Raw genomic sequence first — 22,990 nt, forward strand, 5'->3', positions numbered from 1 at the left:
GCTGGTGGTGAGGCTTAGCACAATCGTAAAATAATAGGAAAGAAACAAATCAATGTATTTACCAGTTCTGTTGATAATATTGACTGACAAACCTGTAATTAAGAAAGCTACATAACTGAGTACCCCAATAATGATTACTAGTAAGTGTCTGGTCAGAGTGGAATTATCATTAATGCATCATCAAATTACTTGGAAGACTCATGCAGAGGTTTAGTTACTCTCATTGACAGTGTCAGTACTTTTTAATTAGAGATCTCATTTGGACATGATTAGCTGGTACACTTAACCAAAACTCCCTGTTTTTCTTTGGTGAAGCTACGGAATGGCTGCAATGTACTCCTGAGCCAACTTTATACATAATGAAACATCCTGATAGAGAACCAAATAAAACAGCCTTCCATTACCTTTCATACTGAACAAAAATTCTTCTGGAACATAATAACCTTGACGCTATCAAACTAATTTGAAAAAAAAAAAAAATACAAAACTTCAGGAACATGAGAAACTGGGCATCTAGAGTAGGCTAAACTTTTCAACATTCCAATTGCTTTGCTAGGAGTTTCAAAGAAATTGCATCTTTGGAAGATTCCTTCTGAATGTGAAGTAGGGAATCATAGAAGTATTTAACATCATTTAGTCCAAACATTAACATAATAGTACCAAATCTACCACTAACCCATATCACTGTTATATCCACACACATCTTTTAATGCCTCCAGGGATGGTGACTGCACCACTTCCCTGCGCAGTCTGTTCCAATGCCTGACAACCCTCAGTGAAGAATTTTTCCCTAATATCCAATTTAAACCTTCCCTGGAAAACTTAAGGCTCCTCTTGTCCCCTTGCTTGTTACCTGGGGGAAGAGGCTGATCCCCACCTGGCTATGACCTCCTTGCAGGTAGTTGTAGAGAGCAGTAAGATCTCCACTGAGACTCCTTTTCTCCAGGCTAAACATTCCTAGCTCCTTCAGTTACTCCTCAGAAGACCTGTGCTCCAGACCCTTCACCAGGTCCACTGCCTTTCTCTGGACATGTTCCAGCTCCTCAATGTCTTTCTTGTCATGAGGGGCCCAAAACTGGACACAGCACTTGAGGTGTGGCCTCACCGGTGCCAAGCATGTGGGGATAATCACTGCCCTGGTCCTGCTGGCCACACTATTTTTGATATAAGCAATGTGTTCCATTAATGGGATGCTATTGATTTTATAAAACACTTGGTAGAACACTTGCAAGATACAAGTTCCAACCCAATCTGAAATGTACACATTTAGAAGACAGAACAAAAGGTATTAACAAGATTGCCTTTATTTTTACTTAAATTTTACATATAACAACTTTTATTCCAGCTACTGGGGTCAACTGACAGTCTCAAAAACCAGTAATTTTTAAATTAATTACAGCTAAAAATGCGGAGAGACACTCTGAGAACAGTTCTCATCTTGAAAACCGTATTACAAACCACAGTAAAGAAAAAGCATATAAAAAGGTATTCAAAAATGCAGGTTCACGTGTAATAATACAGTTATAGATTCTCCAAGAATCTCTCCCTTATGAACATTTTAATGTTTCTTTCAACTATAAATCAGCCATTATAGAAGACATTATAGCTTACAGAACAGAAATTAGTTTTTCAAGTAGCATGGCAGGCTCAGTGTCAGCAAGTGGAATGTCACAGAGTACTAGAAACATTTATGATGGAACCCACATATTTCCATGTGTATCAGGGGCATCTGTGTAAGGAATATTCCAAATCCATGGTTGATCTGTAAACCAAAACAAAAACATAGTAATGACAAATTCATTTATCAAATGCAAAATTTGGTTCTCTTCCTCTTTTCCCTTTGGAGGAAGAGGAAGGTCAAAATTCCCACTGGTTTTCATATAAAATCATGTGCAATTTCAGTTTCGTGGAAATTTTTGTTCAGTTTTTTTTTAACTGTAAGATACAGAGTGTTCAGAAGGCTTTGCTTTCCCCCCAAATATTATTTTAAATATAGTTATAACCCAACATGCTCCTCTCCAGCTGTATAAGAGTTGTACTTCAGACAATATACAAGTACAGTAATGCAGACAAATTTGGTCTGGCCTAGTGCCAGCAAGTTTTGTGCTGCATCTCTCTTAATCCAATGGAATTATAAATAAGCACTGTAACATATTAATATTTTTCACAGGGACAGTAAGAATTCAGTACCTAAGAATGACACTGCCTGACCTCTGAAAAGTTCAAATTTACCCCTCACTTCTTCAAACATTAAATCTTCAGATGAGCAACAGGTTTGCACCACATAGTTCCCTCCCTCCCACTTCTGAGAATACAGAAGCTCTTCCCACTCTTGGAAAAAAAAGGCAACACACCAGGAGTTAACTGCTAGCTCTGCAACCTGCTCTATGCTCTTCCTCCTACCATACGTGTGGCAGAAATGCAGCTGTTCTAGGAATCCAAGTTATTATTCTACTTCTCTCAGGCTACTCCTACTGCAATAGAGAAAAAACCCTTCAAACCTTTTTTCATTGAGTTTTCTCAATTAAGAAATTATATAAATCCAGCCTGCTTCTCTCCATGTACAAAAAGAGCGCTGAAGGAATACAGTGACATTAATCTGTACAATGCAGGTACTGTAGGTTCCATATGTTGCAGTGAAACATATCCCACCTATGCAAATGTTTTAAGAAGTGTCTGTTTACAGCAGGAAGCAGGCAATAGGGTAGTTGGTTGTTTTTTTGTTACAGTGGACAGGTGATTTCAAAGCATATAAAAAATAAAAGGCATCAGAAACCAGAAGAAACTATAGCACTTAACTCAGAGTGCACTGCCAAGAAAGCTCTCTAGTTTTCTGGCTCAACTGCAGGATATCTAGACTTTGAGTGATCTCTTAAAAAGAAAAAACATACAGCACCACTACTTCCCTAAGCTTCTTTTACCAGTCTCCTGCTGGAAAGTCATGTGTACCTTTCGTATTTTAGGTGAGTACCTTACCAGATAGTAAACATTAACAGTTAAAAAAATGGGTACAGAATAAAGCAAATGTTGGGGAAAGCACTGAGGATTTCAAACGTACATTCAGATACTGACCTCTATCTATGACATCAGAATAAATCCAGTCCCACTCAAGCACTGGAATCTGTCACTCAAGAGTACATTATGCAAATTCGACCTATTCATTTTCCCTACTTCCCTACCATCTGGCAGTTACTCTGCTTAATTCAGCAAACCATGCCGGCAGAGGAAAACTCAAGATGTACAGAAATAACTTCAGTCATCTCCTTAAAGCATGCTGAGAGGCCTCAATACCTAATTTAGTTTTTTCTAGTTGTGGCTATCTAAATAAAGGTGTCTCAAGGTAGCTATTAATGTACTTGGAACTTTGTTCCGTTGATGGGATGCTGTTGATTTTATAAAACACCTGATAGTATTTTAATAAGTCATGTGTAGAACTGTTGCTGATGTAAATTATAACTCAATTCTTTTTAAAATGTCAGGTCCAATTTAAGGTTATTCATCACTACCAGCAAGAGAAAGACAATGGCTCTGTACAAATACTGTATGACAGTAGCTGCTTACTGTCGCACACAAAAGTGACTGCCAAACTTCTCAAAGTTAATTCCTTTGATCTTCTTGGGAGGAGGAAATAAAAGCCCCATTAAATAATTTTTGTAAGTGTCCTTAACATGCTTACCTTCCACACATTTCAAGATTAGTGCTTCATTTCTGATACCCCAACTTTGTCTTGACTGCACCTCACTGGAGTTAGTGTTATCTACTAAGCTGGCACCACAGCTTTGCTCTTGCCTCATGTACAAGCAGCAAAACTCCAGCACTGGAGTCAGGACACAGTAAAATAAACGGGGCCATTCCAGTACCACTGCTACTTAAACATTATCTGAAAGCTCAGGTGGGGCACTGTTTCTGTTATACTCAGATTTTGAACATTCTCTCACAACTGAATAGACTACCACATTTTACTTAAAGGCAGAGAGGCTCTGGAGAACAAGACAAGTTCTTTTTGAGTTAACACCTGATAATCATTTAAAGAATCCATGCTGACAGGCCACCCCAAACCTTCATGTTCTCATAAATATGACAGACGACAGTACAGTCAAAACCAGGAACATGCAATTGAATAGTAAAGTATAAACCACAATGAAAAGCATCTTTGTGATCCACTTCCTACAGTGTCTTTTGCACTGTAAGTGGAGATCTGGATGAGAGCATTCCTGGTTCATTTCTAAATCCAGAGACTGGATTCTTACCTCAAACTTAATTGAAAAAGGTAGCTTCAAAGCAACAAGTATTCACATATATAGAAAGGTTACCAGTAACCAGCATTCTTCAAGTCATTCTACATACACATTCTAACATGGCAAACTCACTCCCCGCTGCACCAATCTGGAAAGCTCTTCCTTAAGCATTTGCAAAAGGTGCACACTACACTTCAGTCTCTCTTGTCCCCTCCCTCTGGATGAGCATGGCATTTGAAAAGGAACTAATCTTGCTCCTCTCAATGCAAAAATCTTAAAGATTTTACTTAAAGATCTCAAGAAGGAGGAAAGGCAGATGGGGAATAGATGTGGGATCTATATTAATATTCACAAACAAGGCAATGATTTCTGAAGGCCAGGACAATGACCACTTATTTGGGAAATAAAAGAGAAGCACAACCCAGTACTGCAGTTTTAAACACAGGATTTGCTTTGTTTCTCAAAGTGCTGGTGTGATGAGGAAAAAAAAAAAAAAAAAAAAAAGGAAGTATTTTGCACTTAGGATACTTGAGGCCTCCCCCAAACTGTTATAAAAAAACCCCTTGATATACTTATGAACTGAGTTTCAAGTTCCCTCCACAGAACAGATGATTTCCTCAGTCAGTAAACTGTGTAATATCTAAATCACAAATTAAGTCAAATTCCTCAACTACAGCAAACAACCTGTATTGGTAAGAGAGGTAATAGCAATATTGCAACTGAGATGTGATGATGGGAGCTCAATGAGAAGATAATGTTATACAACAAAAATGTTATACAACAAAATCGCAGTACTCATCTAAAAGATTCTACAAGAAGATAAAAATTTGAGTACTATCAAAGGCACAAAGCAATTTTATATATAAAGATATGTTGCTAAGTAAGATAGGCTGTTGTGTGCATGTTTCCCATACACCAGAGTGGGTAATTTTCAGCTTCCCTTCCAAGGAACTCTCAAATTATATTGCTGGTCTGATTCCTGAAGTGGCCACCTAAAAACAGAGGCTAGATAAGAATAAGGGAATAAAGGTAGGTATTTATTTGAAAGGCCTTCAGAGGTACCCCCCGGGGTGTCCAGAGGCTACTGCCAAAATGGACCCCAAGAGGGAAGACAAGTCATGAGTTCTCCACGCTTTTATAAGTCTGGTTCATTTGCATATCAGGGTTAATTCTCCAATTAAAGCATCAGTTAATGATGTAATTTCCCCAAGCTTGCCCCCCTCTCAAAGGCTTTTGGTTTATACTTTTTGGGCCTAGGATGGTCTGAGTATCCTTGGAGAGCAGGCCTGGGGAGGCTTTGTTATGTCTACCTAGCATGAGAGAGCAGAAATTAACAGGCTACAAAGAAGCTTCAGAGTTAGACACTAAGCAGTACAGAATTTGAAAAATACAAAAGTTAAAACCTAAGGCATTGGGACTGCAGGTTTCATTTACCTTAGTATCTTAGCTTTGTAATAGTCTTTTCTGTTATGACAGCCTGAATCTGTTGGTTAACTACAGAGGCCTTCAGGAGACTGATGTATCTATACAGTTTATTTATCTAGATATTAAGTAGTACTGTTGGCTACCAGATAATTTTTTTTTATTCTTTAAATGTTTTGCCCTAAAGATACATCTCTGTCCACAAATGGCCTTCTGCTGTTCAGCTGACTATCAGAGGTGATCAACTGCAATTGCTCAAAACAGCACTATGAAAGGAGTCAGTAATGTACATGTTGCACACAACAAATGTTATCTGCTAAAAATTAATGAGGGCCTTTGTCATGTCAGAATAGGAGTGATCTTATTCTTTATTTTAAAACTGCCAGATGTAAAATATGCATGTTATTCCCCACAGCAAGGAAACATGCAAGATATGTATATACTGCATAATACAACTCTTTTGTGCTGGTAATTTAAAGCATTTGAGAATAGTCTAAAGGAAAAATGCCCAGGTAAAAGTCCTCTATGCAACCTTAACTCTGACCTGTCAGGATGTCATACTGTTACATTTCCTCAGACTTCAACTACAAATCTCTGCACAAGATGGCTCAAATCACATATAAGTTCCAAAACCAGACTGGGCATCATATATCTACCCTGAAAAAGAATACCCAAACGAAACCACATTTTAAAATTCTTGACCTGACCAACTATTGAAGCAAAATACTGACCATCTGGTGAATTTGCCATGTCATGAGAGTGCTCTTACATAATAATCTGAAGCACATCTCCCTGAGCCAACCATAAGCTTTGAGCTCAAATAAGTTGGCTAGCAACATGTGGCAAATCAGATCAGACAGTCAAGTGGCTCCTTCTGGTCTTCAAATCTGCAACCTGATCATAACACTACATAGAAGTGGCCAAACAAAATAGTGACTCTATAACTCAAGTTTCTTCTTATGCGAAGTGTTCGCTTCTTCACAATCATTATAAACAGCTGGGAGAACAAGTGTACTCAAGTGTTACACTCGGACTCTGGGAGGCTCTCTGAGGACATGTCTGATGTCAAGCTGCATTATGAGAGCTTCAAACTCAAACTGCAGGTTTACCAGTCAATAATAATGCTTTTGGTTCGGCTGAGGAAGGAAACTGATACCAACACAGATGAAATTGGTTCCAACCCCAGCTTCCACATCCTGGGATATGAATTACAGTGACAATATACACTTGCTGCTTGAAAAATTGCAAACTAAACTTCTAAACATACTCAGATTTGTATTTACCATTGCTCTGAATGTTAAGTAAGTGAAATATTTTCTGTTCAATCTATTAGAATCATTATAAACAGGACTAGCTTCTAGTTGTCATCTAGTAAGAAGAAAGGATATTCTCGAAGACTTTGTACCATATTAAGCACACTGAAAGTACTTAAATTGCTCTAAAAATTCATAGAGGATGCTGCTAGTCTAGTTCTTTCAAACCCTACAAAGTACACAGGTTTCATGCAGCTCTGCAACATTAAGTAGAAAAAAAAGGTGGTCATTGAAAAATATTAATTACTTTCCCAGAAGTCATCTTTCTTAATTTCCTAAAAAATATTTTAACTACTTGACAGAGAAAGTGGAGCATTCTAGAACTTAGAACAAGAAACAAAGGTCAGAGAATGGTAGAGACTTATTTTCTTGCATACACATTCATCTTCTATATACTACTAATCAACTAATAGTTTCTTTCTTTGATCTAAATATATACACTTAAGAGAAAATTAAATGAGAAACAACTTTTTTAAAATGCATTTACCCCCCTATTTTATAGGGCTCTCTTCCAGAGGGTTTAAAAGGTTTCAGAGCATTTTGAACTAAGAGCTCAGAAAAAGCTTTTATAAATTCCTGCTTGTAACCCAGTCATAACTCAAGAGCTGCTGATAGATTTATTTTTAGTTCATCCCCTTTTCAATAGTGCTTAAGAATACTAAGTACACAAGATACCTAAATCTAAAATCTGGCAGAATAATACTGCAGAGAAATGTTTCACCTGCTGAGGTCTCCCTAAAAAGGCAGAAAACAGAGCCAATTAAACGGAAATCTCATCACACTTACCTGTAACTAAAAAGTTTAAGTGCAACTCACTAGGAAAAACACCAAATGAAGTAGCCCAAAATAGTGTACTATAATACAACAACAATATATTTTTACAATACATGTAAAGCATAGATTCTCTATTCATTGAGCTAATTGATCATATAATCCATTATTTTCTAGCTATTTTTAGATCCAAACATATTTTTCAAGCATTATTGTGTTTGCTGGTAGCTTTGATTGGGTGGTTGGGTTGTTTTTTGGAGTTTTTTTTAATCATCCTGTGTAGTCAAAATAAGGTGCTTAAAAATATTGCTGGCATGATTCGTCTCAGAAGAAACCTTACACACTCCCCATTGCAACTTCAAGTGACTATGCTGCTACCAGCTATGGTTTGAGACTCAGTTAAATTTTACTCTTTGTTCACTCAGGGAGATCAAATGACTCTGGCTAACAGAAGCAGGTAGAGTTTATCTGTTCATATATTGTACAGCATATCACCGTGCAACCCTGAAATACAGCTGAAAACTAAACAAAAACAATGGCAAAATTTTAAATATGTGCCACACAGATAATAAATTATAATCTCCCTACAGGTGACATCTTAAAACACATCAATGAATCCTTCAGTGAATACAGCTTAGCCTATGACTACGTTTCAGTGAGGGACAATCCATCTCTCAAGGAGAGAAAACCAGTACAAACCCAGGAAGTTATCTGTCTCACAATGATCTCAACTTACACTCCTTAGAAATCTTTGGAAGAACAACCAGAAGAAAAATCTTCTTGACTGTGTCTCCAAGAGACCCAATTTTTCTGTTTTGCCTAAAACTTAAGTTTTAGAATGAAACCTACTGACTAATGAGGCAGACCAGGCAAAGCAGGACAAGACTTTATCTTTTTCCTCCCTGTTATATTGGTGCAAGAAAAGTAGGGCAGAGGCCAAATTATTTCATTACTGTTGAACTTAATGGACTTTAAAAGATTGTGGATCAACCTCATGAATTATTGTGGCTGAAACCAGACAAATTATTGACATCATTTGCTGGTAAATTTATCATTGTATGTCCCGAGATATATTTTGTTACTTTTCAAGATGCATTTATTTCACTGTAACTGTTTCCATGCTGAATTTCTGTCCAATGTGATAAACACCAATTAATATGACAAAGTCTTTGTGACAGAATAACAAAGAATCTCTGCAATTAAATTATTTCCACAAACTAGGAAACTTTTCTTTCATTTTGTTACGTTATATAATAATAGCGTTCCATAAGCATATCTGATCTATGATTAGAATTTGTACAAGTACAGGAAAAAACAATTTATTTTTTTGAATTTTGTAATCTTCTAAGTAGAACTCTGCATGGCAAATGCATGGCCCTGCTCAGGACCATCTCTTCACTATTCTACCCACTTCTCCTTCCTCCTGCCCCTAGTAGGATTTTTCTGATTATATGAAAGTGACATGTACTTTGTTTTCCCATGGTTAGAGAATCTAAGTTCATGGAAAATCCCCCAGAGCCTTTTCTCCTTCAATTATAAGGATCAGTCAATATGGTTTCTTTGGGGAAAGGCTAATTACTTGCATTTTTGCTTCTCAAGACTATTAAAATACATCTATTTATATCACTCTCCAGAGAGTTGGGAGTTGACAACTGTATTGTTAAGGACAGATTACTTTATGAGCCCATCCCTCAACATGGGATTTCTTTAAACATCTTTTCCACCAGGAGGCTGCTGAACTGAAACAGAATATTCAGGGAAGAGACATGAAACGGCACAAGCAGCTGACTTCACTTCCACTGCCAAAGCCTAGACAAACCTGAATTCTGACATCTGTGCATATCCCAGCAGAAAGCTAGGACCCAAAACCAGAACTACAGTCAAACCAGTTCTCTAGAGAAGTAAGTTTTCCATGCAGAAAGTGAAAAAAGTTATTTGGAAAAGAGTCTTTACAGTTAGTTGAAATAGGCATAAAACTCACTAACGCAATAGGTTACATGTTGGAATTACAGCAAGGACAACATTAGCTACACCAGTACATTTTTGCACATGGAAGATATGAAACTTTTGAGAATATACATACATGGATTCTGCTAATCTGTGCTTTAAAATTTCCAAAAATTTAAGTATGACCACTCAGAAAAACCTTCCTAAACCCATCAGTTTGAGCAGTAGTTAACAAGCAGAGAGTGCATACATATCCCAGAGCACAACAGTTAGTTGATCCAGTTGTAGTATATTCTTACCCTGTAGTTAGCTCAAAAGCCCAGCATAGTCCCTTCATGTCAGCTCCCCACAGCTCCCTAACATGACAGTAACAGTACTCAAACAGCGTGTTTTATACTGAATAAAACAACGTAACAGTTTGCATTATCATTTCTACACTGGACAACTATTTTTTCTCTGGGAAAACTGAAACCACTTAAGAGGTCTTCTAGATAAGTAGTAAGCTCTTAGTGCAGAACAATCTTTCCAAGTTACAGAAGCTACAGGGCACACATCATATTGAGGAGGTGAATGCCTGACAGTGTAGCTGTTGATGTATTTAAGGTTTGGATTTGTATGACCATGGGTCTACTGATGAGAAGCCAGGCTTGTTGGAAGCTGAAGGGATTCACCTAAGTGGGGCATGAGCCTCTCTGCCAACAAGCTGGCCAGAACTTTAAGCAAAGGCTTCAGTCTAGACTTAGTAGTGGAAGAGGATGGAGTTTTGAGCAACATGTAAGAGCCAAGGGCTGCTGCTGCATTAGGAACCAACAGGAAAATACCTGTGAAATGCTGCAAAGCAATTAGGGCTTGCTCCTCTAAAAAAGTGACATGGTCAATGGCTCAGCTGATGTGGCTCTACAGGAATGCACACAGCATGGATAACACACAGGTGCTAGGCACCACTGTACAGCTAGAAAGATCTAATCAGTATCACTGAAACTTAGTGGCCTGAATCACATGACAGCCATAAGCTGTCCAGAAGGAAAGAAGACAGAGGGCTTTCCTCTCTACAGAGAAAAGTGGATTGACTACACAGAGCTGTGAAAAGTGAATGAGTGAAAGTGTACAGGAGAAAAACAGAGGTCACGCCAACAGAGGAAACCTCATGGTTGGTATTTACTACAGATCACCTAATGACGAATATGCTGGTGAAGCCATCTTATTTCAACTACAGGAAGAAGCATCAAGCTCATAGTCCGATCCTGCAGCAGAGCTTCAATCACCCTGTGCCTTCACTTTTATTTACTGTGTAAGATGCTATTATAAAGTCTGTTGACTCCTCAGCTTTTAAATGTTCTTTCTCTCCACATCATTTGTTAGTTCAAAGATTCACTCAAACATCTGAGTTTCTATAAACTATCTGTGTTCCCATATCAAGCTCTGTGCTAGATGCTGTCTTTCTTAGACCAAGGCTTCTCAAAAAGGAAGCTAGTTACAATCTTCTGACATTAGTTTTAATAACAAAAATATAAAACTTTTCTCTTCCCAAATACTGCAGACTGCACACCAATATTATCCTCAATATATTTTTATATTTTTCAGCCATCATCACCACCCCACAGCCACACTTACTTATCACTTTCCTTATTTGCATGTTCTAGAGATAATCTCAGAAACCGAGACAGTTGAGATTTTGTACACCTCTTCAAGTGTTATGAAATACAGAATGGATCAAAAGTAACCCTTCTTTCTTCTCATTTACAGCAATTCTTTCACATTTGCATGATAGTATTTCTTTCACATTCCACTTCCAGAGGATTGTTTTTAGCTCATGCCTACTGTCTTCCAAACATTCCCTTTTCAACACTCCTTCCCCTATTAGCTCTGCAAAAAACCATTTTGATTCCATAACAAATATCTATTTTCCTAATGCATATAAGAATGACAGAAGAGGAATAAAAACTAGCATTGAAGTTATTGATCCAAAACTTAAACAATAAAGAAAAAAATTAAAATAAAGAACCTTACAGTTGCTTTCTTTGAAGTCACAAGCAGAATGTGCAACTGGTATCACATCGCATATAATCACACCACAAAAAAAGTTAAAATAAATCCTTGGAACACAGCAGTATTCAACTGACTCAGAGTTACTCAACTAGCTTGCTTTATGTGGAATACAAGCCTACTTTTCTTCTGAAGTCACACCTTACCTTTGCTTCCATACTGTTCTGGTGGCAGGTCATAAGGTACAGGAAAATACGTTGCTGAATCTTTCCCTTCTGGAAGCTTTTTCCTTCCTACATGAAAGTAACCTCTGTCCAATCCCTATGAAAGAAGGGAAACATACAGAAGAAAAGACTTACTAGTTTTTCGGGAAAAAGACAAACTTAATCTACAATAGATGTTTTCTCAGTGAGTTATTGTAATGAACAAAACCTTTTGCCTCCTTTACTGAGATTAGATGCTTCCTGAAGCCACCTTTGTCTTAAAAACTCAGCTTCTCTTACTTCTGCTATTTCAGCTCTTCTCTTTTTATTACATCCATTGGCTTGGCCCCACATGTGGGTCCATATTGGTTATGTTCTGCCTTCTCAGGCCCTTGCACATATGCCAACTTATTTGCATGTTCACTAGGTAAACACCTTTGGTGTTTAATATTTAACTAAAGTGAAAAGCTTTCTCTTTGCTGCTTAGTTTCATCCTGACCACATTAATTGGATACTCAGTATGTTTCATGAACTAAACTAGAAATCCCTTTGTGTTATAGAAGCAAGTCTTCAAACCTGTGCTTCCCAGACATCTTGGGTAACATTATCCACAGACACAAAAAAATTTAACGAAGATTTGAAACTGCTTGCATAAAAGCTTCAAAGACTACACTTATATTAGAATGACAGCATTACTGTCAAACAAGGTTAAGGACTATAAAAAGAAAAAATGCAATACAGTACAAAGGCAGAGATTTGAAGTAATTCAAGTAACTTGGGCAGACGGTATTGCTTAGCCACTTCTCCAGAGAAATTGGATCCCAACTGTAGCGAGTTACACAAAAGCAAAATCTTAGTTCTGCGATTTCAAATAGCTTACTGTCAATCAATCACAGTTTGATTAGAACAGGCTAGAAATTTAAAGGCTATCAAGTTTTTTTATTTATTTATAAGACGTTACTGACAACTATATCTCCTTTTAAAATCATATAATAGTATGGGTTGGAAGGAACCTTCAAAAGTCATCTAGTTCAACCCCTGTGCACTGGGCAGGGACATCTTTCACTAGCAGCAGGCTGTCAGAGCCCCATCCAACCTGACCCTGAATGTTCCCAGGGATGGGGCATCTACCATCTCTCAGGGCAACCTATGCCAATGTTTCACTATCCTCACAGTAAAGAGCTTCTTCCTTAGATCGAGTCTAAATCTACCCTCTTCTAGTTTAGAACCATTGCCCCTCATCCTGTCCCTACAGTTCCTATTAAAAAGTCTGTCCCCATCTTTCTTATAAGCCCCCTTTAGGTACTGAAAGGCTGCAATAAAATTTCCTTGGAGCCTTCTCTTCTCCAGGCTGAACAACCCCAGCTCTTTCTGTCTTTCCTCATAGGAGAGGTGCTCCAGCTGTGACCATTTCTGTGTCTCTTCTCTGGACTCAGTCCAGCAGGTCCTTCCTGTGCTGAGGACCCTAGAGCTGGGGTCCTCAGCACAGAGCTGGATGCAGCACTGCAGGTGGGGTTTCACCAGAGCAGAGGGGCAGAATGCCCTCCCTCATCCTGCTGCCCACACTGCTTAGGATGCAGCCCAGGACACAATTGGCTTCCTGGCCTGTGAGCGCACACTGCCAGCTCATGTCCAAATATTAACTTATACTTTGTTCAAGCTCTATGGTCCACCAGTCTGAGTTTTACTGCATTACTGTTTTGTGATAGTACAAGCAAGCATCTTAATTACCACTAAAAATCCTGTGGTATTCAAACACACATACTGTCTGAATTGAGAGTCCCATCTATATACAATATTTCAAGTCTTTCTTCACTGAAGTTTTACACCATCAAATGTTATCATTTTAAGTTGGAGATAGCAACATCCACATGACCACACAAAGCATGGGAATCAATGCAGCCTTGTACCTTTTTCTTTAATAGTCAAGAAGAATAGTAACCTAGAAAAAGGAGAGCTGCCAAAGAATGTCAGATAGCAGTTCTAGCAAGTTAGCTCAAGAATCTCCTTTAGAATATAGATGCTTCTTTTGTCTGATGACTCCAAAGTATGAGCAAACTACAGGTTATAATGTAAGAAACACTGTATTATTTCAAGGACTAGGCAAAAGCCACTGCCTTTTAAATGAAAGAACAGAGGAAACAAACAAACAAGGTCCATGCTGAAGGATTGCATGAATGAAAATCCAGTTTGAACTTCCCTTTCTTACACCATTTAAGTCAGATATTTTGATAGGTCTTCATTAAAACCAGGCTACAGCATTTCGTGGAGCTTAGCCTTGAGGTAAAAAGTAACACATTCAAAACAAATCACTGTAAATATACAAGATTATTTTTAAAAGCTCATAAACATCTAAGGGTTTAAAGATGACTGAAAAAAATTCGTAATTACTTAGACAAAACACAACAATCAAGTCGTATAGCCTTACTTCCAACAAATTTGAATCACTCAGGGATTGGTAGAAATTTCACTTAAAATGCAAATAACCATACTTCTGTTTGCAGTAGAAAGAACGTGAAATATGCCACGGATTCTATAGCTCACAAACAACAGGAACTGTGTAAGTGGTGGTGGTGCCAAGAGGTTTTTTTTCATAACTCACAGTAGTCAGGCTGCAGTTGGTGGGAGGGTCTGGGTGGTATGTATTCCTAGATACTACTCACAAGATGACATTTAAATTGTCAGTATGCATGTGACATGTATGAGGCTTGATCGCCCAGACATCCCGTGAGCTTCTTTTGTCTTCTACATAAACCTATGGGAAGAAATGTGGAAGGGGCAGAGAAGGTAAGAAGAAGTTCTTACAACAAACTTCATATGCCTGATCAACAGCACCAAATTACAAAGCTGCTGCCTGGCACCATCTGAGTTGGACAGTTGTGAAACCCTTGCTATCAAAAAGCACAGTGCAGAACATAACCTACTTCAGCTAGTAATATTTTTGTTTCTGCTTAATTTCTTCTACACTCCGTGCCCTGGTATTACTTCAGCATCTTTCTTTTCAGGTATTTTGCTTCCTTCTCTCATTCTACAACTTTGCTTTTCTCTGTCTTGTTCTTCCTCAGTACTTAGCAATTCTCCTCTCCTCTGAGAGCCTTATTTCCACTCTGATGCTGTCCTCCAATGCTGCTTGACTCCACCAGTTCATCCCAAAATTGTTTTATTTGTCTGTCAGAATTTAACCTATAGAGATCTTCCATTCAGGAAATATTCATCTAAGCCAAGACATTTAGTTTTCCTCAAAACACCCTGGAGTAAGAGTCTAGTTTGTGGAACGCATTCTTTAACAAGGCTCTCTGAGGAGATTCACATGCTTTTAAAAATAACTCATGTGTCTATCTTCACACAGAAATTGAAGTTAAGTCACACACTTTGTTTTGAGCATTTCCTGAATGTTGACAGCTCTCATTGCTGTTTCCAAAAAAACAAACCAGCAGGATCTTGCCTAAAATAATTTTGTCTGACTTGTAAATTTTCCTCAGCCATATTCTATTCTTGCAGAATTTTTCCCTCTGCAGTTTTATTTGCTCTTTGACTGCTGCTTACAGCAATACATTTTGAAATGTTAATAGATACATATCTCAACGGGGAAAGAACTTTCTTTTTGTACTTATAAAACTTTAGGTGCCAATAGGGGTTCTATTAGTGCCTTAGCATCATACATTGAAAAAGCAGTCATTGGGAAGAAAAATAGGAAAAGGAAGTTTAACAGCTTTTAAAATACTGCCTTCCAGTTTTTGAGGGTTTTTTGCCCCCAACACAAAGCAGATCACAGGCTATAAAAAAAGAGATCACATAACATAAAGGTAAGAATTGCTAGCCCTACTGAAGTGGGAATTAAGACTAATATCATTAGAGCATTTTAATCCTACTGAAGTAACTTCTAACATGAGACAACTGGTCGTTCCACTGGATGCTACAGGACTATTGTTTCCAATGCCAGTAAACAGAAAAATAGTCCACTCTTAGGCAAAACTATTTAAAAACCTGCTAGTTTGCGCAGCAAAGAATTAAGGATGCACACAAACTTTACAGCAGCCATGCTCATCCGGCCAGCAGAATACACAGCAAAATCCTTCCTCAACACTGGGCACAATTACTCAAAAGAGAGCTTTATTCAACTGCACCAGAGGATTTTTTTTTTTTTTTTGCTAAGAAGCCCACAGTGATAAATTCAGGTATCTAAACCCAAAGTTTCTTGGTTTGGGAAGTATGTGTCTGGCTGTCTTAACACTGGAATTTGAAAACCTTGTGGCAGTTCTGTGAACACTTAAAGCAAGGCTTAACATCCTGAAGTCTACATATAAAATCTTAGTTTACTTACATTGTATCAGCTTTCCCTCTCCCATTCTATTTCTATGGGATGAAAGACTTCATCCAAAACTAGAGAAGCCAAAGAAAAAGGTGGTACTACATTGCCTTGGAGTTAATGTTACAGTGAAAGAGCTTAACTGACTTGATTTTGGTTTTGCTCAAAGTTGAGCTATGACTAAAGGTGCCTGATTCAGTTATTTGAACACAGCAAAAATTTAAGCAGTTCAGTTCTGAAAAATCACATATATAATGCCTGGTTGCTCTCTAATCCAGATTCAGTTCATACATCCAGCCCCACAGTCAACTACGAAACAGTACTTCACTGCAGTGAGTATTCACCATCAAATACCGCACTTCAGAATCTGAAATACTGTTGTTAGTTGTCTGGGTTTGATTATCTAGTTATAATTGTAGGATTTGACAGCACTAGGTAGGACATTATGAGTAAGTTCTCAGTTTAATAGTATCTGTTATATTTCTCTGAGCTTGTATTTCTGAAAGCTGACTGGGCTAGAACCATATTCAACGAACCTTTAAAAAGCTTTAAGTATTCCACAAATTTTTGTACTATTTTACAGGTCAAGCTCAATTTATCTTAGCATCTTATCAGACACAGAAGCAGTGAGGAAGAACTATTTACTTAAAAGGCTTTCCATTAGTCACTTCCAAGATTTTTCAAACAAACTAATTACTGGAACATGCATCCCAGAACTCCATGCTTTTTGGTCACTGCGTTCTCATTACATGTTTTATCTGCTAAAGATGTACTTTATTTCAGCCTTTGGAAAGGAATCCCCAGCAGCTGAAAGAGCAAGTTGAAAAAGAGACAGTGTAGATGTAGGAGGTGAGAAACAGAGATGGAGATGGAAAGGGAAATGTAGTTCAAACACAGGACAATCTACCCTATAAACATTATTTTTTACTCAATAGAAGCTTGTGATCTAATGCCGGCATCAGCTGATTTTTCCCTAAACACTAAAACTGTAAATGATAACAGCTGCTGCTATGTTGAGAACAACGATTCCACATATTTCTGAGAGTCTGTATTAGCACACCAGGCCAAGACCCAACCTCAAAGCATAATTATGGAAGCATTTTTTTTAAAAAGACAAAAACTGGCAGTCAGCTGATAGCAAGTGAGGAACGATCCACTTCCAAATTTGTATTCAGCAGAAAATAGAAAGCACAAACTGCAGAGCTAGAGGAGTTCTTAAGATAAGTGACATTAAGTGTGTGCTGTGCAAGTACACCAGGGTAGTGTGGCCAAGTAGTCCAAGATGCTGGATTAAGGCTCCAATCTCTTCTGGGACATGGGTTCGACTCCCATCACTGCTAGGGATATTTTAATGGTTGGACTATATGATCTTAAAGGTCTTTTTCCAGCCTAAATAATTCTGTGATTCTCTGATGCTAAGTCTTAACTTCTACCACGATAAGTGTCATGAACTTTGTGATAAAACTGCATGAAATAATCTACGGAAACAGAACTACCAGGAAATGGCACTATTAAATCAGCATTCTGATAGCTAGAGCATAGTTCCTCGGAGCCTAGGAAAGCTCAGTTATGTTTCAAAGCACTTCATCTAGTTTATACTTTGCGTAACTTTAGCTGTAAACCAACTTTTCTGTTTCTAAAAATTTTAGTCTGTTCCCAGTTCTCTGTTATCTTCACTTAAAACTACTTTGCCACATAGCATTCTAAAACCACAATGAACCAGTGTGACAAGCACACTAAGTTATCAAAGAAGCACTTTTTATGCAGAGTTAACTGCAGGGCATAGGCGTAAGAAATTCATAAACTCAGCAGTGCAACTTGAATATCAGATGAGTGCATGTACATAAACCCAGTATCGGTATTAGATTTATCTGACTACCTCCTTGTTACCAAAAGAAAAGCAGCTGTAGTGTCTCTCCCTGCTTTGCTCCCACCTTCACCGTATCATGTGACTAATCAGGTGACTTGTTTTCTTCCGGTTGCCAGTCTTCACAATTAATTATCAATATGCAGGAAATTTGGAGAAAAAGAGCTAAGTATTCTCTTCCAAAATACATACTGTCACATATTCTTGCAAGTTTTAAATGAGTTTCAATTAAGTTGTGTTCTGAGAGGTCTGAAACTCAAACATAAGACTATCTTGTGCACACTGACAGGTTTTAGTACAGCCATCTGCATAGGAGCTTTCTATAATTCACAAAAATAAGAGTGGTGCGGGCTGTAGAGAGAAAGCATTGTATTTACACAATGGTTAACTAACCTGTTACACACCACTTTGTAAAAAATACAGCAGGCCAAACAGACTCAGTGAGGAGAACCTTGAGAACATCATTGTGTAAAAAGTTTTATACCTGTACCTCTTTCTCCAGAATCATCTTTGCATTTTAAGTACAACCTTTGTCCCTCCACTCACCACCCTCCCAACCCAAATGATACAGAGGAAAAAAAATTGAGAAAAGAAGTAAAAGTGATCAAAAAATCTCCACCCTAGGAAGAACTGAGCAGGATAACAACTCTTAAATCTAGAAACAGATAAAAGTCTCTGGGAAGAGAGGTATGAAAAGGATGATTAGAGATCACACGGTTATTGCATCTTTCAGTGCAAGAAGAGAAAACTTTCAAATGAGTAACTTTCAGAACACTGCTTCATGTGACATTATTAAGTTGTGGAACTCAGCCAGAGCAGACTGTGACTGCCAAAAGCTTACAGACATCTAAGAGAAGACAAGAGATGCTCACATAATAAGCCTGTAAGTTATGAAATATGCAGGGATAAACTACTACATAAATGTCTGGCCATCACACTTTTCCATGAGCATCTGCTTTTGACCACTGAGTTTTGAGATGTTCCTTTGATATGATAAAGCCTTCTACTCCCCCAACAATGGCTACTTTAAAGTAACTAGTGTGACAAAAAGGGAACAATCAGGAAGCTCGGCTCTACTTCATACTGCACAATATGTTTTTCTTACCCAGATCTGAGCCGTTTATTCCTATTTTCCATCCAAAACTTCACAGACCAGCATTCTCCATAAACTCTGGTTTCAAAACCAGGCCAAAAGAAGGCTACCTCAATATGATTTCCCCAAATTGGAGCCATATGGATTTCAAGAGTGGACTGTTAGGAAGATAACAACTGTCTGGACGGACACAGCCAGGAAGCTGTGGTCAAGGGTTCTATATCCAGGTGGAGGCTGGTGACAAGTGATGTCCCTCAGTGCTCTGTCTTGGGACTGGTGCTCTTCAGCACCTTCGTCAATGACACAGACAGCAGGACTGAGGGCTCCCTCAGCAAGCTCATCAATGACACCAAGCAGAGTGGTGCAGTTGACACACCTGAAGGACGCAATGCCATCCACAAGAAGCTGGACAAGAAACAGGCCCACAAGGACCTCATAAGCTTCTACAAAATAAGAGGAAGGTGCTGTACCCAGGTCAGAGCAATCCCAGACATGAGCACAGACTGCAAGAAATCATTGAGAGCAGCCCCTGTGGAGGAGGACTTGGGGGTACAGACGTGACCTGGCAACGTGCACCTGCAGCCCAGAAAGCCAATTGCGTCCTGGGCTGCATCCAAAGCAGTGCGGACAGCGGGGTGAGGGAGGGGATTCTGCCCCTCTGCTCTGCTGAGACCTCACCTGCAGTGCTGCATCCAGCTCTGGGGTCCTCACCATGGACCTGTTAGAGCAAGCCCACAGAAGGGCCACAAAGATCACAGAGCTGGAGCACCTCTCCTACAAAGACATGCTGAGAGAGTTGGGATTGTTCAGCCTGGAAAAAGAAAAGCTCCTCATTTCAGCCTTCCAGGAAGTTTAGAAAAAAGTTCATAGAGAAAATCCTGTGTAGAATGCAAGGTTCAGGACAGAATGCAAGCCAAATGTTTCTCCCTGGGATTTGGAGGGGGGGGTAGTAGTTGGAGGTGGGAAGAGATTTTGTTTCGATGGGGTTTTTTAAGTGAAAAGTTTGCAGATTGGTAAGATCTAAAACAGGTATGGTCCTTCTTGGCAAAAAAACCTAACTCAAATATTCCTGATTTTCTACCCATTTGAAGAATGTTTCCCAAAATTAATAATGCACAGAAAAGCCAGAGTTAGAACAAGAAAATTCAAATTACACTACATGACCGTGTAATTTGGTGATCAGCTATATTTATACAAAACCCATCATTTACTAGGTACAAATACACCAGTAGCATAAATTCTTTGCTTGGCAACACCTGGAGATAACCAACTGGAAGCTGGAGTAGCCAACTTCCAAGAATATTAATTTATCCCTTTGAGGTCAGTTGCTGTTAAAAGTCAAATTTTTGCACAATTTTGTTTGCCCAATGCTTCATTACTCTGTTTTTAATAGTTGTTTACACAAAATGGTATTTCTATTTTTTAGAGCTCATTGATATAAAAAACAATGCTTCCTACTACAAGAAGCTGTAGAATTTTTCTTGTTTCACTCTCCGATAAACGTGTTTTCTTCCACATAAACCATGCTGGAGAATAACATCTCTAAGGTTCACAATACCAGAGACCTCACTACTATGCAAACTCATAAATGTCAAGAGTGAGATACAGGAGTTCTTTAGCTGCAGTCAGAAACCATCAATCTTAATATGCAATCTCAGGAGACTACAATTATCCAGTTACGGTAGGCAAATATTTTTACAATGTTATTTTTACAATGTCATAATATTAGTAAATATTCATTTGGGACTACATTACTAATCAGCAGAAATGACAACATTATGTTATCATCTGTGAACGTTGTCTAGGAAATAAGTATTCCTCATCAGCAAAATATTTCTAAGGACTTTTAGCATACAAATACTTTTTCAGAGAAACTTGCAATTTCTTCCCTGGAAAGAAGAAATTTCACACAGGAAGAAGATTGAATGGTTTGTGATCATGGACTAACTGCTGTTGAGAATATTTTGGTACTATCAGGCTCACCAGAAATAAGGAGGAATCAGCCATGTAACAAAAACCTCACATCTCCTCCCATCAGGTGATAGATGTAAGTATGACAAAACCCCACCTAAACAAAGAAGGGAAGATTTTTCTTAAATACAATGTACAATTAAGGACTTTCTACCACAGGATTTTGTAGAGGGCTAAAAACCAGCAAGTGTAGTTCAATAGGGAACTTGATGTGTTGAGACAGTCACATGACTGCAAACGCATTTCAGAGAATGAGCAAGAACAGCAATTGGTGCAGCATTGCTTATGAATTGTTTCTCAAGTTACAACGCATACACCTTACTTCAATGTGAATATACGCTCACAGCCTAGTTTTAAAAAGCACAAAAGAAGAGATTTGATCAGCCTTTCCAGTAACACGTAGAGTATACGTTACAATTTTAAAATATTATTGCCTGACAAAAGTCACAGCAATACCAAATCCATACCTCCTGTGTAGGAAAACAAGACTCTACAAATACTTCACATGCACTCCATTTCCTGCTAACTTTCCAATCTCAAAATACAGAACCTACTGATTGGATTATTAGTCATGCATGTATTCATAAGTATTGGCAGATTTTCATCATATCCCAGGATTTGTGCTTGAACTATGAACTTACAAATGCTGAAGGCAAGAAAAGAACTCCAAGTTCATAGGAACGAATCATCAGTTGGCTGCCATTTTTCTCCAGAGCTCCCCAAGCTGCTTTAGATAGATTGGCACTGAGAAGAGAAACAAAGTATACTAGCAAGGCACAATCTTCAGGAGAGAAAATGTTTAAATTCAGTCAGAATAGCCTTCTCACAAAAAGTGACTTGGGTGTTATTCCTTATTGCTATTTTAACAGCACAGTGGGAGCAACAGAGACAATATGCAGAAAGGCATTCATACAACACATGTGGATAATTAAACAAGCCTATTTCTGTCATACAGATCTACAAGACAAATTCAGCCTTTCGAATCTTCTCTGCACATTTCAGAAAGGAATTTGGTGCTGGTAAATAGCTTCAATTTGATGACTTAAGAAGATTAAAGGCTAGCTCAATTATGACTAGTTACAATACATTTAGTACAGAGTGGGTTTGCATTTTACATTTTAGTACAGAGTGCTAAATGGTATCTTTTGCTCTTGGCATTTTGTTCTTTGATCTATTTATGAAAACAAATACTTATCAAAGAGGTATTTTTGTTTCAATTTGCTATTCAGCACCATGCTGTAGTTAATCTTTCATCAGTATCTGCTACAAAGTAGATGAATTTGGGAGTCAAAAAATATGCAATTATGTTGTCAAAACCTACTTCTACAGCACAATACAAAACTTACACATGTTTTAATTGATGGACATAGCAGATGCTGTTTGGTAACAGCAAATGGTAGAACAGAAGAAACATGAGAAGAAAATAAAGCAACCATGAATTTCTGTGTTAGGTGGAGTGAGCACCACATTTAAATGACTTAAAACCCTTCAAAAGCACTTTAATCACTACCACTATTGCAGGCAACAGTATCAATGAGTGATGAAATTTAAAGAGACCAAATATAAAGAAAAAAAAAATTAAAGTAACTGAGCATTTAAGAGTAAGGACACAAAGACCATAATCTATAGAATATACGATTGCATAAAAATCAGTTTTATCAAAACTGAAACATATCTGTATTTTTCATTCACAACAAGGCATTCTCCCTTAAAGTCAAGAAATTTCTTGCTTCCTCTTTTGGCTTCTTTAACAACTAAACAATAGAAATATAAAGCTTATACTTCAAGGCAGACTGCTAAACAACTCAATCTGACAAAAGATGGGATTCCGAATTCTAGCTATCTGTAAGTTTTGTAACAGTAGGGCAGC

At 38.1% G+C, this 22,990-nt stretch overlaps 1 protein-coding gene across 2 annotated transcripts in view; it reads right to left on the reverse strand.

Annotated features, from left to right (window-relative positions):
- Nucleotides 1–1,281: 1,281 nt before the first annotated feature.
- Nucleotides 1,282–22,990, reverse strand: part of TDP1 (tyrosyl-DNA phosphodiesterase 1) — a 43,281-nt gene continuing 21,572 nt past the window's right edge. Inside the window, exons 14-16 of one of the 2 annotated variants that reach the window (XM_039552642.1) lie at nucleotides 21,762–21,864; nucleotides 11,884–11,998; nucleotides 1,282–1,762 (exon numbers count right to left, since the gene is read on the reverse strand). In XM_039552642.1, the coding sequence (XP_039408576.1) occupies nucleotides 1,689–1,762; nucleotides 11,884–11,998; nucleotides 21,762–21,864 (292 nt within the window). In that variant the 3' untranslated portion in view covers nucleotides 1,282–1,688. Of the gene's footprint in view, nucleotides 1,763–11,883; nucleotides 11,999–14,482; nucleotides 14,636–21,761; nucleotides 21,865–22,990 lie in introns of those variants that run through there. The other variant, XR_005602005.1, reaches the window with a different exon arrangement.

This window comes from Corvus cornix, chromosome 5, assembly GCF_000738735.6.
Source record: "Corvus cornix cornix isolate S_Up_H32 chromosome 5, ASM73873v5, whole genome shotgun sequence".
NCBI classification, from domain to species: domain Eukaryota; kingdom Metazoa; phylum Chordata; class Aves; order Passeriformes; family Corvidae; genus Corvus; species Corvus cornix.